This window comes from Eretmochelys imbricata, chromosome 6 (assembly GCF_965152235.1).
Source record: "Eretmochelys imbricata isolate rEreImb1 chromosome 6, rEreImb1.hap1, whole genome shotgun sequence".
NCBI lineage: Eukaryota > Metazoa > Chordata > Testudines > Cheloniidae > Eretmochelys > Eretmochelys imbricata.
The window spans coordinates 43,894,895-43,920,112 of record NC_135577.1 but is presented as its reverse complement, the minus strand read 5'-3'; the positions used below and the strand labels follow the sequence as shown (position 1 = coordinate 43,920,112).

The window sequence follows — 25,218 nt, the reverse complement described above, 5'->3', positions numbered from 1 at the left end:
TATGCTTAGGGAGAACTCCCTGGATTTCAGTGTGAATCCGCACAGAGTAAGGAGTTCAGGACTGGCTCTTATTAAGCTTTTGTTAATTGTTTATACCTTAAGGTATAATGAACAGTATTACATATACGGTATATTGTGTAACAGTATAAGGAATAACGAACAATAGCAGAACTATTTTTTCAGTATTGTGTACACTGTCACTAATAATACACCCATCTTTGTGGTTTTTTAAAGTAATCCATAATAAATTATTACAATAAGTAATATTTAACATAGCATAAGTGTATGTACAATAATTCAATTATTTTTTATTCCATTTGTAAGCATGATGAAACATACACTATATATCTTAATAGCTATTAGTTTCTCTTTTTTTAATTAAAAAAACATTTAATTGAAAAGAAACTGCAAAGTAAGATTTCAACGGATATAAAATATGAACATTTGAGATATGGAGAGAGGGGAAGATAGAGGAGAAATTTCCTTGGCATGCATGCCTATTGGGGTGCTGATGATAAGTCAGTATTCTCCAAGACGATGGGCATCATGATTGCATGTCTCAGGGAGAGGGGGAAGAGATTCATATTTTATCTGGTCAATTTCCTGATTTAGTCTGCCATCAGGAAGGGAGCCATGTTATCAATACAAGAAGTTCTTCAGGTCCTCTAAGACCATACTTTGTGATCAGATGGGAAAAGAGTTCTCTATCCCACATCCAGGATCTGATTCATCAAGGGACTTGGCCTCACCCACTTCCTCAGGCCAGAGCAGACAAGGTCAAGGACTAGATCTCGAACCTTTCAGGGAATCCTACTACCTAATTCTAGGAGCTTCCATTGCTTATAGTTCTGATGGTCTCCTGCATGGCCACAGTGGGCCCTACCACACATGAGACCTCTAGGAGCCTTCCTCCTATTGATGTAGAATCTCCAGGAGAACTCCCTCACTTTTCCATTCACTCTCCCTGCTCTCATCCTGAAATTGTTGTGGGGGTGTCAACATACAAAAACCCTTACCACAAAGAATCCTCTCACAGCGACTCCTGCAATGCAGATCACCGTGGATGCTTTGCTATCAAGTTGAGGAGCACATATGGTACACAAACATCACTGAGTAAATGGTCCAAATGAGAGAGAAAACAGAACATCAGAGGGTTAGAACTAGCAGCAATTGGCAATACTGTAGTTTAATTCTTCACCTGACATCCAAATCTGTCCTTCTACAAAATGACCGCCACGCAGTGGTTGGCAGGAAACCAGAGCCCGAGGGTCAGGGAACATACTCACAGAATCCTTCTCTAGACAGAACAGAAGAAACTCTAAGTATCTAAGATTTATGTCCAGGGTAAATGAATATACAATTCAATGGGTTAAGCCATCTAATCTTCTGTCTAGAAGGGACAGAAGCTCAGGGAGAGGTAATTAAGCAGATAATTAAAAACTGGATGTTCAGGATTTTGGGGGCTGCACCTCCAAAAGCAAGAAGAAACCAATCACTTTTTGCAAAGCACTGGAACAAGAAAATATGCGACATTGCTTGAATGAGAGAGAATCTATCTGGAAAATGGATGTACATCCTCCCATCTTTTTCTCAGCTGGCTTGAGTGGCCAAGAAAAATCAGGACGAACAATGCTATTGTAGTCCTTGTAACTACCTATTGGTTTTATAGGCCCTCCCCAGATTAACTAGTCTCCCAAAACTTTTTATATCAGTGGTGGGCGAAACGCGGCCACTGGGAGCTGCAGGTGGCCTTGGAAATATAAACAAACTGTCTAGCAGCCCACCAGCAGATTACCCTGATTTGCCCACCACTGTTCCTTATTAATTCACCATATTTTACCAGATCCCGGATAAGCCTGAGTTAATAGCCAGAAATTTAAAACCTAGGATTTGGATTCACCACAGGCTGATGGATATTTTGTTCCAAACCAGGAAGATATTTACCTCTAACCTTTAATACAAGACCTAGGAAGGGCATGTGGGGTTGTGCCCATGAATGCAGTTCCACAAAAGTAAATGTGAAACATTTGCTTCAACTTTCTGCTGGGAGGCTACCAGAAAGAACTGTGCTGTGATTGTTTAAATGGGCAGGTCACAATACCAGAGGCTCTGCAGTTTTTGCAGGAAAAAGGGAGACTGGCAGGTTTTGACCCTTCTAGAGTCAATAAAGCTATTGATGATGTCTAACCATCTCAAACATCTGGTATCCACAGGTAATCTTACTCTTGATCTTAAACACCCAATGAAACTCACTTTGAAATGTCATTAGAAATCTAATTTACTTTTATAATTTAAGGTGTCCATCATCTCTTCCTGCTAGCAAGCAAACTTCATGCCCTGTCAGCAAAGAAACCATTTTTACAATTGTTTGTCTTAAACACTGATATCCTACAGTGATAGGCACTCTATAAATACTTTACATCATGGGTTCTCAGTGAGGGGGTTATGAACATGTCCACGGGGATCAACAGGAAACTCTGCCTTAGATAGATTTTTGCCACAGCTACTTGGAGGTTAATAGGTATACATTAAAACTTACTGAAAAATATAAAAATTTTGAACCTCTTAAAATGTAGCTTTAGTCTTCTTCTATTCTACTGATCAACGATTCTTATTTCATTTCAGTGGGTGATATGCCTTGTTACTATTAGCTTAAGCTAGTAACTTAATTTTGCTTGGTTTCATTTAGATTTGTAACCCATTGACAGATCATTGTGAGATCACATAGTCATCTGGATTTAACTTGAGAGAAGTTGGAGATTAGCTAATAAAAAAGTTTAAAAAAACCCTTAGTGGGCAAAGCCAGTATTATCCAGATCTATCCAAGTTCACAGACTTTAATTAACAGTTTGAAATTTGTAATATTGTTTGAATTTTAGCTGGGTGTGAATTAACACTGTATTAAGAGAGGCTAGACAAAAGGACATGAGTTGTGTCACAGAAACTTATTAAATGTGATGCAAATTCAACAGATGAATTCCAGCAAATAGATGCACGGTCTGAATTAATTTTTAAACTCCACCACTCTCATACACTCAGGGAACTTTAATGCCTCACATTGACAGGCACAGTACATTGCTAATTTCATTTCATTACAGTCTGCCCTTGTTGCCAAGAAAGCCAATGGCATTTTGGGATGTATAAGTAGGGGCATCGCCAGCAGATCGAGGGACGTGATCGTTCCCCTCTATTCAACATTGGTGAGACCTCATCTGTGTCCAGTTTTGGGCCCCACACTACAAGAAGGTTGTGGAAAAATTGGAAAGAGTCCAGCGGAGGGCAACAAAAATGATTAGGGGACTGGAACACATGACTTATGAGGAGAGGCTGAGGGAACTGGGGATGTTTAGTCTTCAGAAGAGAAGAATGAGGGGGGATTTGATAGCTGCTTTCAGCTACCTGAAAGGGGGTTCCAAAGAGGATGGCTCTAAACTGTTCTCAGTGATAGCAGATGACAGAACAAGGAGTAATGGTCTCAAGTTGCAGTGGGAGAGATTTAGGTTGGATATTAGGAAAAACTTTTTCACTAGGAGGGTGGTGAAACACTGGAATGCGTTACCTAGGGAGGTGGTGGAATCTCCTTCCCTAGAAGTTTTTAGGGTCAGGCTTGACAAAGCCCTGGCTGGGATGATTTAGTCAGGGATCGGTCCTGCTTTGAGCAGGGGGTTGGACTAGATGACCTCCTGAGGTCCCTTCCACCCCTGATATTCTATGATTCTATGATTCACAAGCTTAAAAATTTCAATACATTTTAACGTATGAATCTATTAGATTTTTAAAAGTGTAGGTAGTATCAGGGTATCCCACAACTAAAAATGATAATTTCTCTCAACTGGGATTTTAAATAATTAATCTAGCTAGAAGCATGATGTTTTTATGAATGAAATCCATTTTATAGACTTCCCGTACAAATTTTGTTGTATTATTATACATAGTAATGCCTGTTACCAAGCAAGATTTTCTTTTACTGTTAATATGGCTTTCGTTTGTGATTTAGCAAAAAGCACAGGATTTCCTGACTTCGGAAACGTTACTGACTCAGGGGACTGAGAATGGGATAACTGTAGCCTTTCACCCCTGGATTGCTGATTCAAATCCAGTTTGGATTGTTAACAACTGTTCCAAATAAATAGATGTCCATGTGAAAAAAATCACCACCATAATAAACATTCATTAGTTGTTGATAGTCTCAGCAGAGAGACCAAGGATTCACTGGGCTTGGACACTGAGCAGTCTTTTCACTCCATACAGCTGGTACATGATCTTTTCTCTAGAGTTTTTCTCTAGCCTTTTCTCTAGAGTTTCTCTAGAGTTGTTAGTCAAGCACCTTTCACTTTATCATCAGCAACATTTGTATCGTACCCTGCCCTGGTCAGCTTACAGTTTAGGTCAGGCATGACATACAAATAAGGGTAATGGGCATTAATGGGATGGGAACAGGTCAGGGTCACATATATAAGATCACACAATAACTTAGATTAGTCATGCATAGTTTCTTAAAACATTTTGTTTGAACTTCATCCCTATCATCAATTCTCACCAAACTCATCCACTTCTAAATAATGCTGCAGCACTAAACTCACAAGTACTGTTAAACAAGCATGTAAACATGCACAAACATATTAAAAAACTGGGATAATTGAAAGAGGAAATATTAGCTGCAAGTTTGGTAGTAAAAATGCTGTATTTCTGGCCTTACAGCAACATCCACAAAGTGGTACAAGTGGGCTAGAATTGCATCTTTCTTTTTTCACATACTTCTAAATTTGTGAAACTTAAGATTCCTATTCTACTCCTTTCTGTTTTTCTTTACCTCCCAGGGGATAGCAGTGTGTCCAGTTTATTTAGGTTTAAAAAATAATTTTGAAATAGTACAAACATTTGTAGGAGCCTTGGTAGTGCAGATAAGTAAAAAGACAAAGATTCTCAAAATATTTTGATGACATAGAAGATAAAGCTATTTTTTTTTTAACTGAGTGTAAAAGAAAGCTCCGTTAGACTAGTATATAGTAGAGATGGGCCAGGAAGCCAAAACCAGATATGATTAGAATCTGTTTCCATTTTACCCAAACTACCAAAGTTCAAGAACATCCAATAAAAGGTTCCAGATTGGGCTTATTTCTAGTGCTGGGATGACTGTTTTACTTTTTAAAAAAAGAACAGGAGACTAGAGACTAACAAATTTAGTAGAGCCTAACCTTTCGTGGGCTACAGCCCACTTCGTCGGATGCATAGAATGGAACATATAGTTAGAAGATATATATATACATACAGAGAAGGTGGAAGTTGCCATACAAACTGTAAGAGGCTAATTAGCTAAGATGAGCTATTATCAGCAGGAGAAAAAAATTTTGTAGTGATAATCAAAATCATTGAGGTTCCATTTCAGCGAGTAGCTGTGGATATTCTGGGTCATTTTCCGAAAAAGACACCCAGAGGAAAGCAGTACATACTGACTTTCATGGATTTTGCCACCCGATGGCCAGAAGCAGTAACTCTAAGCAACGCCAGGGCTAAAAGAGTGCCGGGCACTAACAGACATTTTTGCCAGGGTATGTTGGCACTCTGACATCCTCACAGATGCAGGAACTAATTTCCTGGCAGGAACTATGGAAAGCCTTTGGGAAGCTCATGGGGTAAATCACTTGATTGCCACCCCTTATCACCATCAAACAAATGGCCTGGTGGAGAAGTTTAATGGAACTTTGGGGGCCATGATACATAAACTCGTAAATGAGCACTCCAATGATTGGGACCTAGTGTTGCAGCAGTTGCTCTTTGCCTACAGAGCTGTACCACATCCCAGTTTAGGGTTTTCACCATTTGAACTTGTATATGACCGCGAGGTTAAGGGGCCATTACAGTTGGTGAAGCAGCAATGGGAGGGGTTTACACCTTCTCCAGGAACTACATTCTGGACTTTGTAATCAACCTACAAACCACCCTCCGTGCCTCTTTAGCCCTTGCTAAAGAAAACCTAAAAGATGCTCAAAAAGAGCAAAAAGCTTGGTATGATAAACATGCTAGAGAGTGGTCCTTCAAAGTAGGGGACCAAGTCATGGTCTTAAAGGCGCTCCAGGCCCATAAAATGGAAACGTCGTGGGAAGGGCCATTCACTGTCCAAGAGCGCCTGGGAGCTGTTAATTATCTCATGGCATTTCCCACCTCCAACCAAAAGCCTAAGGTGTACCATATTAATGCTCTAAAGCCCTTTTATTCCAGATAATTAAAGGTTTGTCAGTTTACAGCCCAGGGAGGAGATGACGCTGAGTGGCCTGAAGGTGTCTACTATGAAGGGAAAAGTGATGGTGGTGTGGAAGAGGTGAACCTCTCCATGACCCTTGGGTGTATGCAGTGACAGCGGATCAAGGATCTGTGCACTAGCTACGCGCCAACGTTCTCAGCCACCCTAGGACTGGCTGAACGGGCATACCACTCCATTGACACAGGTAATGCTCACCCAATTAGAGCTCACCCAACCTTACCAGGTGTCTCCTCACCTAAAACTGCTATAGAACAGGAGATCCAGGATATGCTACAGATGGGGGTATGAATTTAATGTGCTCTCTTTCGGGCTGCAGAATGCACCCGCCACCTTCCAAAAACTTGTAGCTGGTCTCCTAGCAGGATTGGGAGAATATGCAGTTGCCTACCATGATAATGTGGCCATATTTTCGGATTCCTGAGCAGAACACCTGGACATCTACAAAAAGTCTTCGAGTGCATAAGCGAGGCAGGACTAACTGCTAAGGCTAAGAAGTGTCAAATAGGCCTCAACAGAGTGACTTACCTGGGACACCAGGTGGGTCAAGGAACTATCAACCTCCTACAGGCCAAAGTGGATGCTATCCAAAAGTGGCCTGTCCCAAAGTCAAAGAAACAGGTCCAATCCTTCTTAGGCTTGGCGGGATATTACAGGCGATTTGTACCACAATGCAGCCAAATCGCCGCCCCACTGACAGACCTAACCAAAACGAAACAGCCAAATGCAGTTCAGTGGACTGAAGAGTGTCAGAAGGCCTTTAACCAGCTTAAAGCAACACTCATGTCTGACCCTGTGCTAAGGGCCCCAGACTTTGACAAACCATTCCTAGTAACCACAAATGCGTCTGAGCGTGGTGTGGGAGCACTCTTAATGCAAGAAGGATCGACTCAAGAGTTCATAGTATCATAGAATCATAGAATATCAGGGTTGGAAGGGACCTCAGGAGGTCATCTAGTCCAACCCGCTGCTCAAAAGCAGGACCCATCCCCAATTAAATCATCCCAGCCAGGGCTTTGTCAAGCCTGACCTTAAAAACTTCTAAGGAAGGAGATTCCACCATCATCCTGTCGTGTTTCTCAGCAAGAAGCTGTCTGAGAGGGAAAGCCACTGGTCAATCAGTGAAAAGAAATGTTACGCCATTGTCTACACTCTGAAAAAGCTACACCCATACATTTGGGGATGGTGTTTCTACCTGCAAACCGACCGTGCTGCGCTACAGTGGCTTCATACTGCCAAGGGAAATAACAAAAAACTTATTTGATGGAGTTTAACTCTCCAAGATTTTGATTTCGACATACAACACATTTCAGGAGCTTCTAACAAAGTGGCTGATGCACTCTCCTGGGAAAGTTTCCCAGAATCAACTGGTCCAAATAGTCCTTAAGATGTGGAAAATATTGTTAGTCTTTATACAGTTAGTAGTATATTTAGAGATGTATGTGTCTTATTAACTCTCTTTTCTCCTAGAGCTCCAGGAAGAAATCACAGCCAGTATTTCACCCTATTTGTGATTTGGGGGGCGTGTCATAAATATAAAGGGAAGGGTAACCACCTTTCTGCGTACAGTGCTATAAAATCCCTCCTGGCCAGAGGCAAAATCCTTTCACCTGTAAAGGGTTAAGAAGCTAAGGTAACCCCTCTGGCACCTGACCCAAAATGGCCAATGAGGGGACAAGATTCTTTCAAATCTGGATGGGGGGGACAAAGGGTTTGGTCTGTCTGTGTGATGCTTTTGCCGGGAACAGATCAGGCATGTAAGCCTTACAACTCCTGTAAAGTTAGTAAGTAATCTACCTAGAAAATGTGTTAGATTTTCTTTTGTTTAATGGCTTGTAAAATAAACTATGCTGGAGGGAATGTAAATTCTTGGTTTTGTGTCTTTTTGTAACTTAAGGTTTTGCCTAGAGGGATTCTCTATGTTTTGAATCTGATTATCCTGTAAAGTATTTACCATCCTGATTTTACAGAGGTGATTCTTTTACCTTTTCTTTAAATAAAATTCTTCTTTTAAGAACCTGATTGATTTTTCATTGTTCTTAAGATCTAAGGGTTTAGGTCTGTGTTCACCTGTACCAATTGATGAGGCTTATTATCAAGCCTTCCCCTGGAAAGGGGGTCTAGGGCTTGGGGAGGATATTTTGGGGGAAGACGTCTCCAAGTGGTCTCTTTCCCTGTTCTTTGTTTAAAACGCTTGGTGATGACAGCATACTGTTCAAGGACAAGGCAAAGATTGTGCCTTGGGGAAGTTTTTAACCTAAGCTGGTAAGAATAAGCTTAGGGGGTCTTTCATGCAGGTCCCCACATCAGTACCCTAGAGTTCAGAGTGGGGAAGGAACCTTGACACACCCTATGACAGCAGGTCAAATAGTTGTAGATGCAATTCATTTGTCTTTCCTGATATTCATTCTTGCTATCGCTTTACTCTTTTCAGACATACGTTTTATGTTTTCTTGCCATTGTGTTACATTTCTTCATGGCACAGAATGAGCATGGCTGAAATTTTCCATTACCAGAGGCAGAGATCAGATGATTTGGTTCATGCCAGGAAAGAACGATGAGATCACAGTGTTGCTGCTAAGTGTTTGGGGGTGGGTAAAATGCTGCTTTCTCTAATATGTATATTAAACAGGATGCTGCACATTACATCAGTTGCCAGTGACCACATTTCTGGACCCACCTCACTCTATAGAACTCCTCACTTTGTCTCAGGCAATCATTTATACAGCTCAGCAGAATTTCTGTTTTTTACCTTCAAATCTTACCAGAGGAATGTACAGCAGAGCCAGTAGTGTAGAAATATGTCATACCATCTTGGAAATTATTCCAGACTGGAGCAGCTGCTGAAACAAGCTTTGCAAGGTGTCTCTGACATCACTTGCAACCACACAGCCGCCCCAACTGTAAAGGTAGTGCAATCTAGTGTTTACATATTCAGACATTTTAGTCTGCAAATTATTGCAGGTTTGGATGGCATGCAGCTGTTTCCTGAGAACCTTTGTCTCTGTTCTTCATTTCCACCCACACATTTGCAAATACACAGTTTTCAACATGCTTCACAGCTTCAGGTTGGCTCCTTGTGCAGGAAAAAAGAGAAGATGGGAAAACAGGCCAAAGTGGATGCTATCCAAAAGTGGCCTGTCCCAAAGTCAAGTGGCCTGTTTCTTATCCCCAGTTAATATCCTCTCTTCCAGATCAGGAATAGAGTGCCTCATGCAGTATCCTGAGATGATGGAAAGCGCCGCCCCCCGACCCGCATGAGTTTGGCATTCTTAAAGAAAGTTTTCAGTAGGGAATGCCTTTGTGCGAGAGCCAGCGCTTCAAGTATCATCCAAACTAGTGCTGGTTTTTTTCATATAATACAAAGCAGAAAATCCTTTCCCCCCTTTTATAGCTGATGTTGAGTTTGATTAAGGGATACGTTCAACCCCTTAGTTCTTCTTTGAATGGCCTCTGCATATTCTCACATGTGGAATCAAGGTCCTTGAGACATGGGTTCCAGAATCTTCTGGGGTGCAGTGTCTGTCTTGGGCTGCCCATCCCCAATGGTATCAAAGGGGGAGCTGCCCCAAATGCTTTTCAGTTCCTGCCATTAATTTAGGGATTCCTAACCTAAAACTCAGAAGAAGTGGGAAATCTGGATGTGGAGTTTGGATTCCAGTTGCAAGGAACAGTTCTGTCCCTTTACCAAATAACATTATTGCTTTCACTTCCCTGAATCAGGCTTCTGCATTCACCTGGCACAGTGGTGTGTAAATTGGGTTCAAATTCACATCTCTTTTAAGACTCTTCTGCACCTTAATATGCTTTTTTCTTTAGCCCAGGCTTCGTCAGCCTTATTTAACCTGGCACAGGCAATGACGATATAAAGCTAAATTTTGTAAGGTGAATAATGACACAAGGAAGTCCAGAAAATATCACCTTGGTCATCTTTCTCTTCTGAATAGTAAAGAGAATGGTGCAATTCCTCAAGGAGTCAGTGGACAATATAGATTAGTTGGCAGTATTTAGAGCTGTTTCAGAGTAACAGCCATGTTAGTCTGTATTCGCAAAAAGAAAAGGAGTACTTGTGGCACCTTAGAGACTAACCCATTTATTTGAGCATAAGCTTTCGTGAGCTACAGCTCACTTCATTGGTGAGCTGTAGCTCACGAAAGCTTATGCTCAAATAAATTGGTTAGTCTCTTAAGGTGCCACAAGTATTTAGAGCTATTTGTCCAACAAATTCACACAAGTAACACTGTCACATTAACCAGAAACAATCTAACGACTTGAGGTGGGAACAATATCAACTGTTCCCTCTTAACCCCTCTATCTCAGAAAATAAAAAAATAATAAAAAAATAAAATTGGAAATTTAGCAGCAGATGCATAGCATGAATGCAGTCAGGATGTCTCTTGTAAACCTCAGGCAATTAATACAAGGTTAGCCGGTCACTTGCCTTATCTGTCAAACAAGTAATCTGAAACAGAGCAATGGTCTCACCCAGTAATCAAATACTATGCACTGGGGTTTCCATAGTTTCAACCTATTTAATTCAGCTCAAAATCTGCAGACTAGGTAACCTCCAAAAAAATCTGATTGGGACATGTTCCCAGTGGATGCCTTTTTGTTTAGTTGGCATGGCTACTTCACATAGACCCTCTTTCCAGACTTCTTATCCATAGAATATAATCTAGGACGAACAGAAGCCCTATAAACAACACCCTTTAAACCTCAGTACTCTTTCACATGCTGACAACTCAACATTATATCTTAAGCTTGCTTTCCTTCAAATACCGTTTGTCCCAGTTCAAGCAGACTGTCACTAATACCAAAGTATGAACAGTGAGACCATGGAAAATTTAGGCTAACCATAGTACGAAACCTGCCTTTCTTATCATTTCTTTTCTGTCTAAAATTCATTATCTTGTATGGAAGTTACTATGTGGTATGAGGAGAAAAATATGAACTTTAAATAATGTAAACCTGCATTTTTCTCTTTATTTATACATTTTAAATACATTACAAGAAGACAAAGGTAAGATCTTAGTAACGTGTAATAAATCTGTATTCTTGATTCTTTGTTAGGAGCCAATTTAGGCATAAACAATGCTAATTAGCATATGATTATCTTTATATAAAGGATTTCCATGAGGAATATGTAATATTGATACAAACAGGAAATAATGTGAGTGTGGTAATATGTGACACAGTCATTTTGTACTGGTTGTACTATACCAGTGGTCACCAACCGGCCGATCACGATCGACTGGTCGAATCTAGAGGATCTCCCAGTTGATCGCAATCTCTGGAGGTGTAGTGTGGCTGCCACTAAGGCAGACTCCCTGCCTACCCCGGGCCACGCCACTCTTGGAAGTGGCCAGTGCAGCCCCGCAGCCAGGAGGGACTTGGGGTAGGCAGGGAAAGCTGCGGGGGCAGTGCTTGCAGAGAGGGGCAGTGCGTGGAGCCACGTGCCCCACGCCCCTCCCCAGGGGCTGCAGGGGCTTGTTGGCCCCTTCCGGGAGTGGTGTGGGGCCAGGATATGCCGGGAGTCTGCCTTAGCAGCAGCCACACTCAGCCTCGCTGCGCCAACCGGAAGCCGCCGGAGATACGTGCTGCCCGGCAGCAGGCTGCACCCCAGTCCTGAGCCCCCTCCTGCACCCCAAGCCCCACTGCTTCCCAGAGCCAGCACCCCAAACCCCCTCCTGCACCCCAGCCCTGAGCCCCCTCCCAGAGCGAGCACCCTGTACCCCCTCCTGCACCCCAACACTCTGCCCCATCCCGGAGCCCCCTTCTGCACCCAAACTCCCTCCTACAGCTTGCACCGCTCACCCCCTCCAGCACCCCAACCCCCTACCCCAGGCTCAGCCCAGAGCCCCTCCCACACTGCAAACCCCCCAGCCCCAGCCCAGAGTCCACACCCCCTCCTGAGCCTCAACCCCCTACCCCAGCCCAGTGAAAGTGAGTGAAGGCGGGGAGGGCGAGCGACTGGGGGGGAGAGGGATAGAGTGAGTGAGGCGGGGCCTCGGGGAAGGGCGGGGCCTCAGGGAAGGGGTCAGAAAGATCTTGGGTTGCCCTTAGATTCAAAAAGTGATCTTGGGCATAAAAAGGTTAGAGACCACTGTACTATACTGATGGATGAATTATAGTTTCTGCAATAGCTACAGACAACTATATCCAAATTCATATATAAGACATTATCAATCTGTGAAGTATCTAAAGTAGGATTTATGAAAGCTAGAGATCCAGCTCTATTCAGTGTCATCTTATTGAAATGTAATTATATAAATACTTAAATGAAGTGCATACACTACTAGAAAATAATATTTCCTTTTAATGTTTTACTGAGCGGATAAAGCAGCTTTGTAGTATCACAAATAGTATCACAAGTTTTGTAGTATCACAATTAGATTAACTACGCTTTTAATACCAAATATGGTTTGCTCATTTTTTCCCCTACCATTAAAGTTTAACAAGTAATAGTCTTATTTCTTTAAACTAGAAAAAGTATTTAATTGCATTTAATTAAAATAGGATAATTATTTAAATCCAGACTCTGTGAATTACTGCACTTTAATCTAGAAAATGACACTTAATATTTGCTTCTGCTTCTGCATAAATTATATATGTTACCTGTTTTAAGAATCTCAGACAAGCAACCAAGCATGCCTGTCTATCTACATCTATATATGAATGTAGTGAGTACTATTTCTAATGAAGATATAGAAAACTAATTTTCACTTCAGAGTTTTAGGGCATTTTATCTGTCTACCCTCTCTGTAATTTTTAATTTATCGCAGTTTCATGGCTGTTGCTTTGTATTCTCACGTGCAACTTTATTTTTCAATTCTGTGAAGGAGTTGAGGGTGCAGTTTGTGTGAATGATTCTGTAAAAAAAGGGCCTGATTCCACAATAGGACTGCTCAGTTGAACAGGGCTTACTCGTGTAACTAAGGGTTTCAAGGGCAGGTCTTAAAGATGTATTATAAAGGGAGGAGCTCACTACTCATTGTTCGTAGTATCCTTTACTTTAAAGTCAGTATACATCACTGGATTAATGTCAAAAGTAGATAATGGCAGGTACAAAAAGTTTATGGAATTACCAGATTTTTTTCTAAAAGATAACAGGTTCCAGTACAGGAAAGCAGTATAAATGTACTTGATGACAAAACTTTAATCTCCTTTCTCTCTTTCTTTAATCCACAACAGGTGCTTTTCCAGCAAGAGCTTTGTATGCCCGAAAAGACTTACTTCAGAGACCTACACATGTTGCCACCAAAACTTTCCAAGCCTTGCGTATATTTGTGAATGATGAGCTCCGCGAACTCTATGTAGGGTTGAAGATAGCTGAGAAGTTTCTGAAACCTGGAGGTCGACTTGTAGCCCTTTCTTTTCATTCGCTAGAGGATCGTATCATCAAACGATTCCTTCAAGGAATAGATGTTTCAGAAAAGTCCAACCTTAACATAAGACAGAAGATAAGACAAGGACAAAAATATTATTCAGAACAAGATGTGGAAGAATTCTCTAGTGAAAAATCCAACTCAAGGTGGACATCTATACAGAAAAAAGTGCTTACTCCCCACGCTGCAGATGTTCAAGAGAACCCAAGAGGAAGGTCTGCCAAACTAAGAGCTGCTATCAAACTGTGAAATAAAGTAAAATAGTCTGATTTTCTCTTTATATTAAATATGCTTTTGTAAATTTTCATCTTTCAAACTGTACAGAGATGGTCAAATTGAAAAATGAAAGGAAAGAAAAAAATTGATATCTTAGGAAAGAGTCTTGACTTCTGTCTTCAGTCTTCAATTTTAATTAAGCTGTGGAATTGAAACATGGAACATCGCATGGTAAAGCAAGTCTAAACCAATGGGCATAACTAATATTAATTTCTTTAGAAAAACAGTTCTTGAAACACAAGGCTCAGATGTCTATAATAGCAACCCTTGTATGTACAACTTAAACATATAGGGCTTTATGCACCTATTTATCCACAGCATAAACTCCCATTGAACTATTCCAACTTCAGTCCCACAATTGATCATGTTGTGCCTTATTGTTTTAACATATACATTTTTTAAAACAGCTAAAATTTGAAGTCTATTTAAAACTTCTTGTATGAGAAACATCATAGATTGAAAATTAATATTGGCTCCTTTTACATCTGTTAAACAATTTATTTTTTAAAAATTGATATAAAAAGTAGCTTAGGTTTCATCTGCTTTAACTTCTCCCTCCCTTTACAAAAGAAAAAAGAAAAAGAAGTGTTCTCTGATTTGGACAATCATAATGTGTGGCAGAATTTCACTTCTGATGAATCAGTAACTTGTCTGACTAGAGGAGGAAACATGATTTCTGTCTCTGAATTTGAATGGTTATTACACTAGCTTGTAAAAGAAAACTGATTTTAAAACTTCAGACCTAATTCTGATCTCACCAATTTTATACTAGTGTAAGCCCAGTGACATCAGCAGACTTATTCCTGATTCAGAGTTGAGCAAAATTCCTTTGGTAACATTACACTGATATTGGCAAATTTCTCATAAATACCTGGAGATATGACATTGAATATGCAAATCACTGATATGAAGTCAGAGATGAATAATAATGGGCACTTTATACTTTTCTGAAAGTGTACTGTTTTTCCCAGTTTTCATTATACATAGTATTAAATATTAAATACAAACATTCCACTTCAAATAGTAATACTAAATGTTGACATCTGATAGAAACAACAGACTGTATTTAAATAGATATTTTCCCCTCCAAACATTATATATGAATAGCTTAAGTTATTTTTGGTTAAGGTTCTACCTTGAACTGCATCCCCATTTGAAGTTTTTAAAAGATTTTTATGGCTGAAATATTCAGGCTCAGAACAATGTGGTACTGTGTTTTGGTGCAGGTAGAGACATGCGATTGCAACAAAGGTAAGTGCTGTATTAATAATATCAAAAAAGATAAGGAAGAATCAGTGCTGCTTCTGACTAATTTCATAGGGTTATCTCCAAAAACCCAGCCTTCCCATTTCCATAAGTGTGGTTGCTCATACCAGCTGGGTCAATATATCATCAACATAGGGAGAACATATTTCCCACTGCAAATATTCTTTCAATCTGGCTTATTTTGTACTCGCCTGGAGTTTGCCAACCCCCATAAAAATCTCTGGGTAGGGTTAGCTGAAGCATGCTTGTGTATCTTGAGCTGTTCCAGTTTCACTCAGTAGATAGAGTGGCATACGTTTGGATACCACTTTGAACACCTTGTTGTATAATGGTGCAAGTAGAGGCCCAGAGCACAGAGAAGTATGTGGGATTCCAACAGAGTTAAATGCTTATTCAGTAACAACCTTGAAGTGTCATGGAAGAGTCAGCAGTATTTCTGGGGATAGTGAGGCCTAATATTCTCTTTCAGATTAAGCTCTGTCCAGTACACAGAGAGGTAGTAGTATATTTTAATTCCTTTACAGTGGTGTGATGCATTAGTAGGACTAAATGTATTTCACTTGTTGAAAATACCACCTCATTGAAAATCAAACTAGACTTCTCAGAGGATGAAAATTCATATATGTCTTTTCTGGAATTTTTACTTCCAACCTGAACAACATGCATTTCAACACAACCAAATGCAAGGTGATACATCTAGGAACAAAGAACATAGGCCACACTTACAAGGAATGCAGAAATACTAAGAAGGTCTTGGGGGACATAATAGATATCCACTTGATCATGAGCTCCTAATATAATGGTATAAAGGGCCAACAGGATCCTCGTATGTATAAGCAAGACAATAACAAGTAGGAGTAAAGAGATGGTATTATCCATGTACTAAAGTACTGTCTCTTTCTGGTGTCCACACATGAAAAGGGATGTTGAAAAATATTGGAAAGCATTGAGAAAACAGCTACAAGAATTATTTGAAATCAGAAAAACATGCTGTATAGATGCTTAGAAAGTTCAATCTATTTTATTCATCTAAAAGAAGGGTAAGAGGTCACTTGATCAAAGTCTGCAAATACCTACATGGAGAAGAGACAGCTCTTCAATCTAACAGAAAAAGGCATAGCTAGCTGAACTTAGCTATGTTCAAACTATGTTTAAACTATGTTTAAACTGTGATAGTATTTAACCACTGTAAGAATATACCTGGGGATGTGGTAAATTCTCCATCATCTGAAGTCTTTAAATCAAGACAGAATATCTTGCTAAAAGATATGCTGTAGTTCAAACAGAAAATATAGGTTTAATGCAGAGTTTATTGGGTAAGGTTCTTTACGTCTTTGTTGAAGGACGATCAGATTTAGATGATCATAATGGTCCCTCTCCGTCCTTAAAAATCTATGAATCTATGACAGCCTGATGAGAACATATCCTATTTTATTTTTATTGAATAGATTTTATTCAAACCTTTTGGGAGAAATCCTGGGCCAGTTGAAGTAAATTATGGTTTTATTGACTTGAATGGTAAAATCCTGGTCTCATTGAAGTCACTGGGGGTTTTACCATTGACTTGAATGGGATCAGGATTTCGCCCTTTCAGTTTTGTAACTGAAAGCATTTTTAATTATCATAAAGATTAAAATCACCTGAACTTCCTAACTTCAAGATATTGTGGTTTGCTAGAAAAATTTGATATTAATCAATGTTGCTGCAGTACACATGTTCACTAAGTCACATTATCAGTTTTACTGATTAAAAAATTAAAGGCTCGATCCTGCAGTCCATATTCAAGCAAAGAAAGGACTGCATGTGTTATCCATTTTTGTGTTTATTGTCCATTACTTTGGATAAATTACTGGCAGTCATTTGCAAGCCTATTTACAGAGGTTGCTAATAGTTTGGGGAAATTATAACCTAAAAAGTCAATATTTACCCATAGTAATAGGACTGTGGTATCTGAAATACTTTAGTTTCCCTAATCATAGAGACAAAAAGAGGAAACCATGCTATTTCAGAAACTATTTGTAAATTCCTACCTTTTATTAGCAACTACAGAACAAGGCTTTCTATGGTCCATTATTCCTAGAATAGTGCTGGTTTTATTTATTATAAATAATTTATATTACAATGGCACCCAAAATATTCCTGTACAGACATATTGAAAGACACATGGGCCTACTCAAATGGCTTATGCTCTAAGGAGGGAAAACAAAAGAAAGAAAAAAAATTTGGAAAGGGTTACAGCATATAAACATGATGGGCATTGGCATGTCTTGTTATATCCATGTTGTTGTTGACTTTATTATTATAATCTAAAGTAAAGAAATAGTTAAATGTCAATGTTGACTCATTTATTGTAGGTGTTAAGTAGAAGTATGTTATGTGCGGGAGGGGACCCTGAATGAGGAGAGAGTAATAACTTTACACAACAATTGGTTGCCATTATTCCACTCTATCCTTAGTTCTGGGGGTGGTAGTAAAGGGTTCATTCTTGCATTTCTTGAGCTCCCAAACCTCCCAGGGCAGGGTCTTCAATGGAACTTTGACAATTTATACCAGCTGAGGATCTGCTTCACATTCAATTACATATGTACATTGGGAGACCATGAGAGACTATCCTTTGATCGAGGTGTGTGGGCGTTTTTACATGTAACTTACGTACACTGTTATGCATATAATTATGTCAGGAGGATAGTCAGTTCTCAGTGCACAGATCTTTGTGTACTGCACACTGAAATTAAAGTATATCTCATAGACTAATTCAGACCACAGTGACATAGTTAATATCTTAAAAATCATTTAAGTGACTTTAGAAGAATGTTCTTTTTACCTGGATGGGAGATAAACAGAGCCAGAGGAAATAATTTGTTTCGTTAAAAATATAAATAAAACACAATAAAACCGAGCATTAACTCAAAGTAAATCAGTTTATGGTGAGGGTAACTTTGATAAAAATCCATTTGATCAAAAACACTTATATTACTACTTTGTTCTATTTCCTCTTTTGTTCACTGTCTTTCTTGATGTGCTAGAAAAGTGGCTCTCAGCCTTTCCAGCCTACTGTACCCCTTGCAGGAGTCTGATTTGTCTTGAGTACCTCCAAGTTTCACTTCACTTAAAAACTACTTGCTTACAAACTCAGACATGAAAATACAAGTGTCACAGCATGCTAGTACTGAAAAATTGCTTACTTTCTCATTTTTACCATATAATTATAAAATAAATCAAATGGAATATAAAAATTGGAGTCACATTTCAGGGTATAGTATACAGAACAGTAAAAACAAGTCATTGTATGAAATTTTAGTTTGTACTGACTTTGCTAGTGCTTTTTATGTAGCCTGTTGTAAAACTAGGCAAGTATCTAAATAAGCTGATGTACCCCTTGGAAGACCCCTGCATATCCCCACCGGTATGTGTACCCCTGGTTGAGAGCTACTGTGCTAGAAGAAACAATAGAACGATATACTAGCCAGTGCACATGAGTGAGGAACATGGTTTTATATGCTGTGACAAAGTTCCTCCTCTGCCTTGGTGGGTCCTGTGCTTATTGGCGGATTAGCTTGCCTCAGAGATTCACGGCAGTCCTCAGTTTGACCACTTTTGCTAGTGGCTCAAACCTGCCGTTCACTCAGCTAACCTCATCAGTGGCCAGCATGGGGAAAAGGAAGGAGAACAATCCCCAGAGTCTCTGCTGGTCCACCTAGTGGGTCGGGGGACAGGCCAGGGACCTTCTCCTCTGGTGGGACCCACAGTCCAGGTCAACTCCTCCTGTATCCAATAGGGAGTTGGGCGGGTAGGGGGAACCCGGGCCCACCCTGTACTCTGGGTTCCAGCCCAGGGCTCTGTGGATCACAGCTGTCTACAGTGTTTCATGTAACACCTGTGTGACAGATACAACTCCCTGGGCTACTTCTCCATGGCCTCCTCCCAACACCTTCTGTATCCTTACCACAGGACCTTCCTCCTGATGCCAGAGAGCATTTGTACTCCTCAGTCCTCCAACAGCATGCCCTCTCACTCTCAGCTGACTGAAGTGAGGTCCTTTTTAAACCAGGTGCCCTAATTAGTCTCCTTAATTGATTCTAGCAGCTTCTTAATTGGCTCCAGGTGTCCTAATTAGTCTGTCTGCCTTAATTGGTTCCAGAAAGTTCCTGATTGCTCTGGAACTGCCCCTGTTAACTTACCCAGGAAAAAGGGACCTGCTTAACCTGGGGCTAATATATCTGCCTTCTATCACTCTCCTGTAGCCCTTTGGCCCAACCCTGTCACAATGCATAATTTAAGGCAAATGTGGAAATAAATCTGGATCTTTAAATCCAGATCCATGTTTACTTTTCCCTGCCTCTATACATTTAGAAATGTTATAGTATTTCAAATTTTTTTTACATTTCAGTTTGTGTAAGATGATCACAGGCTAAATGAAAAAAGCAGAATCTTTTCTTCCTCAGAGAGCTATAATAATAAATTATCTGCCAGTTGTTAATCAGCATGCTATTTACCATATATACTCATTCATAAGCTAAATATTTTTGGTAAAAAAGTGACACATCAAAGAGCGGGGGTTGGCTTATAAACGGGTCTACGACACAATTAGATGATTTAAAACTCTATGAAATCATTGAATTGAATATCTAATACATTGTTGTTTTGTTTACCTGAAGCATTTGCAGGCATGGAGCCCCTCAGTTCCCTGTGGCCACGGTTCACCATTCCCTGTTGGCTGGGAATGGCGAACCGTGACCACAGGGAGCTGAGGGGCTCCATGCCTTCAGACGCTCCAGGTAAACAAAATGTCCTGACCCGCCAGCAGCTTACCCTGACAGGCAGGGAGCCAAAGTTTGCCGACCCATTTATTGATGTCAATACTGCAGCCTTTTAAAGTTGCAAAGGCTTTGTTTAGTGGACTAGATTGGCTTGAAAGGAATACTAAAAGAGCAGTGCTGCAGATCTGCATGACATTTGACCCACAAAATGCTATGCCTTACAAGCCAATCAGAAAAATACAATGAACTATAGTAGTATAGCACTGGTGTCAGTCTGCTACTGTGTAATTTGATTTCTTCATGCATTTCTACCAATGGACCTCATAAGTCTCGAGCCAATATGAAAATATAACATGTAGAATCGATGGAATCTCTAATAAAATTGAAATAGCCTGTTATCCACTCAGACATGCCAATCTATAGGGCTGTTTTGAAATAAACAAAAAACAATAATAATTTGACAGTGATAAAGCAGGTGACATTTCGAAATAAAGTCCTACAAAATCTATAACTACAATAATAATAATAATCTATTATAATGCGCTTCATTTCCTGAGCTGGAGAAAGATCTCAATAATTGGGTTGTTGAATGTCGACAAAATGGGTACATTGTCACTAGAACTGGAATTCATCTGCATGTTCTGCAAATGTCGAAAGATGACAAATACAAGTCAGTAAAGCCATCAATGTTTGTCGCATCAGCAGGTTGGTGTACTTGCTTTGTGAACCGTAATAGTCTCTGTCTTTGTCAGCGAACAAAGATAGTGCAAAAGCTGCTGAGAGATCTGCAAGAAAAAATCGAACCTTTCCAAAGGTTTATTATAAAATATCGAAAGGAATATGCATTTGAACTGTCACAAATAGGAAATATGGATGAAACACTGATGACATTCAATCTCTAGAGCAACAGAACAGTAACCGGTATTGGTGAAAAAACAGTTTTAATTAAAACCACTGGCCATGAAAAAATCCATTTTACGATGGTTTTATTGTGTTCGGCAAATGGATCAAAGCTCCCTCCTGTTGTTATTTTTAAAAGAAAAACCTTGCCTAAAAACATGCAATTTCCTGCTGGTGTCATCCTATGTGCACACAAAAAAGGGATGGATGGATGAAAGTGGGACTATTGAATGGCTGGAAAAAGTGTGGAATAAGAGACCAGGAGCACTTTTCAAGAAACCTGCTATGCTCGTTTGGGACATATTCAGGGCACACAAGACGGATGAGGTGAAAAATGTGGCCAAAAATATGAAAACTACTTTGGCTGTAATACCTGGAGGCTTAACTTCAGTTCTACAACCGCTTGATGTCTGCCTGAACAAACCCTTTAAAGACAGGATACGCAAAATGTGGTCTGAATGGATGTGCTCAGGCATGGCGAAGTTGACAAAAGGCGGGAATCTTATGAAGCCCGAAATCAGTCTGGTAGCCCAGTGGCTCAAGGACCCGTGGGTGTCCATTCCATCAGAAATGATAGAAAAATCATTTAGGAAATGCTGTATCAGCAATGCACTCGACAGGTCAGAAGATGATGCCATATTTGATGATGACACAACAGAGGTTGATGATGAGAAGGAATTGGAGTCTGAAGACGACACTGCCAACATCTACAATGACAATGCAGGTGCAGCTGTGATTGAAACTGTTTGGTGAATCAGAGACTGATTCAGACTTTGAAGGATTTTAAGACTTTTTAAAGTCTCATATTGTTCTAAGTTACTTGTTTTAAATATCCATTTACTGATTTAAAATATTGACTGTAATTTTGAAAGTGAATACATATTTGTTCAGTTATTATAACAGGTTTTTCATTAGATTACATTAAAATAATTCTAGCAAAACTTTTGAGTGTTTCTTGTGACACCAGCTTTTAAAATATAGCAGGGGTTGGAAAACTTTCGCTCCCGGGCCATCAGGTAAGCCACTAGCAGGTTGGGACGTTTTGTTTACTTGGAGTGTCTTCCAGTATATTTCCAGGAGCCAAAGTTTGCCAACCCCTGAAATATAGGGTCGGCTTATGAAAGTGTCATACAGTTTTAACTATTTTTACCTATCCATCTTGGGGGGTCAGCTTGTAAATGAACGGGCTAATGAACGAGAATGTACGGTAATATTTTTGCTTTATGTAAAATATTCTGTTTATAACATATGTCTTACTATTCCTAATGCTGCTGTTATATCATTGAAGAATAGCATAAAAAGTGCATTTATTACTCAACAGAAGTCTGGGGTAAAAAAAAATTTACTGCCTAGGCATTTATTACTGTACCAGTCTAGCCAAGTCAAAAAATGTAAACAAAGTTTAATTTTCATTTTATTCTATCCTGATCTTCAGGCAAACAATTTACTTGAGACTTCTAAAAGTTATTTTGATAGTTTATATTACATATAATCAAACACAACTGGAGGATTTTTTTATTTTTATAATATTATTTTGAAAATTCATAAATTTGACAATAAATTGTTTACAGATGTCTCCTTAAAATGCAAAACTGGTGATACAGCTCCCTCTCTGTTCCTTGGGAATATGTAGGTTTTGGTTCTTTACCTGAAAATTATCGTGAGTACTCTTTCACTTTTAGAGGTGGGCAATTAGTTACTGATTGTTATCACAAGAAAAAACAAGATAAACACATGTAGGTGCCTTCCTATACAGGACTTTTTTTTTTAACTTATTGTATCCGGAATTGAAAAAGACAAAGGTCACACAACAAATGAGAGTTGCTTTGCCACCCCAAAATCCTTCAGTTAAGGTATCTAACTCAAAAGGCTCAAAACTAAGGTACTCAATAATAATCACAAGTCCCAAAATAAAACTAGATAGATTATACATTTTAGTACATTCGCTGTTACTAAAGTAACATTGGAAAATTTTTCTTTTTTTTTTCTATAATGACCACTGGCATTTACAAGAGAAGCATTTTTATGTTGCTGGAAGAGTCCATGTAAACAGCAGCATGTTAGGGCACATGACTGATTTTGAAATGAAAATAAATGGCACATGATGAGGTACATCTTAGAACACTCATTTAATGCCAAAATATCTGATCAGGGACTTGTGTGTCACTGTACTCCCAGGTCAGATATTTGATGTAAAAAAAGACACATTTGGGGCAAATCATACCTTACAGAGATGTGCTTGTAGCAAAATAGAGTAAGTTTCTAGTTCTTGCGCTTGCAGAAAAGATCTTGAAAATGTGACCCAAAGTATATCCTAAATACTCTCAAACGAAATAAAAGAACCCCAAATGTGTAACTTAAAAATACCCTCATGATTTTTAAGCCAACCTTATGATTATTGGATCGAAGCTCATGATTTTTGAATGTGTGGGGTTGGCAATGCCGCAGAATTAAAAATAACATTTTAGGGACATAATATGTGGGTACTTGGGCAGTTGCCCATTTCTGAATGTTCCTTTGCGTATTAACATACTCGTTCCCTACTGGACTGTTCATCTGCAGCAGGCTGCCCGGGTCACTCGCTAGGATCATCAGGCATATTTCACACAATCAATTTCCTGCCATTGGGCAGTGGTGCACCTCAGTCTTTTCTTTTCTCTGCCCCATAGTACACAGAGTTTAGTCTCCTGAGGGTTGTAATACTTCAGTCTGATTCAATCTGTTGAGCTCATTGCAGGGGTAACCGAATGGGGTTTAGTGTCCTAAGATGTGCAATAACTCAGACTAGATGATCGGGTGAACCCTTCTGTCCTGAAATGCTATGAAACTATGTGCAGTATTTGTGTTAGAAAAATGTAACAGTGGAAGAAAATGCAAAACTGTCTGTGTAATTTATCAATTCTGTTTATTCTGTTGTTTCTCTCATGCTATTCACTTGTACTGTTTCAGTTACTAAAGAACACTAGCATCAATTAATTAACAGTTTAAATGGAATTGTTTAGAAATCATGTAATTAGGAAAATGCCTAAATTAAATCTGAGTGTGCAGTTAGTCACCTAATTATGTTTAAAATGGTTGTACACTTACATAGATTACTGGCCCTGGACCATCCCAGATGTTTTTATGTTCATTGTCTATCCAATTAGCTGCTCTGCTCTTCTACTGCGCATCACATCATGACAATTTTCAAGCACTGAGCTTGGCAGTTGATGGTGGTGGTGCATAGGTTACAGATGTAGACATGCAACTTTTGTTTTAAAATTAGGTTCTGTTCCCAGCTCTGCAACTGACTTCCTGTGTGGCCTTGAGTTATGCACTTTAGCAATTTTCCAGTCTGTGAAAGGGGGTGATAATAGCCCCCATGCACACCATGGGGCTAGTCTGAGGCTAACTCTATCAGTGTTTTTATTAATTTTTTTTTGAGATCTTTACATAGAAGGTGTTACAGAAGGCAAAGTATTATTATTATTATTATTATTTATTTATTCATTTTCAGACAACAATGGATCCTTGTAAGGGATTAGGTGAATGGCAAATAAAATTTAATTATTTTTTAAATGGCTTATCAATAGAAAAATATAAATCTATAAAAAGTATTTCAAGCTGTCATTGAATTCCAAGGCGCACACTCTACTCAACTACTTTCTTGTTGTGCTTTGTCCATGAATATCTTTAACAGTTTTGTCAGGTCCCCTAGCATTATTTCAAAGGCTGTTTGCTGAGTGACAGTGGAGTACACCTGTAAAGCTACATAAAATCAATCTCCCATCAAGCCTACAGATGTAATGTTGGCAAATACTAGGCTCTTTTTGTCCCACATGGTTGGAGACTAGTAGAAGCTGAATCTTTTATGGGAAATGGTAATGCAACCAATCTCTAACAGCTTGACGATGACTATTCATCAGTTCTTCTGAGGTTTAATCTACTGGAGGATTTATCATCCATGGCAGATGTCTGTAAATACGCAAATGTATTGACGTAGTGTTCATTTTCTGCAAAAATATTGTACCACTAACTGGCAAGGGTGCTTATTACTCATGTCTTAGGGATGTCAGGGGTGCAAAGGAGTATTTTGAAATAAAATCTAGTCTATTCTGTATGAAGTCTGCAAATCTGAAGGTTTGGAAATGTGTTGAATATCATCAGATAGGCTTAGGCTGGGAGTGGGAAAATAAAATGCCATTTCTATGTACCAGATCTTCAAAGGTATTTCTGCACCTAACATTGAGTTCAGTGGGAATTAGGTGCCTAAGTGCAAAATCCTTGGGACGGATCAAACCCTCTATAAAAGGACCACTCCTGACTCAGCAGGCACAGGATTAAGGAACAGAAGCGTGAGCTTCAAAATGTTATACACTACCACAAGGCA

General features: G+C 39.5%; 1 protein-coding gene across 1 annotated transcript in view; it reads left to right on the top strand.

The window, feature by feature from the left end:
• Positions 1 to 14,349, top strand: part of METTL15 (methyltransferase 15, mitochondrial 12S rRNA N4-cytidine) — a 193,922-nt gene extending 179,573 nt beyond the window's left edge. Inside the window, exon 6 of the mRNA XM_077818484.1 lies at positions 13,454 to 14,349. Within this exon, the coding sequence (XP_077674610.1) occupies positions 13,454 to 13,896 (443 nt within the window). The 3' untranslated portion in view covers positions 13,897 to 14,349. The remainder of the gene's footprint in view (positions 1 to 13,453) is intronic.
• The last annotated feature ends 10,869 nt before the right edge of the window (positions 14,350 to 25,218 follow it).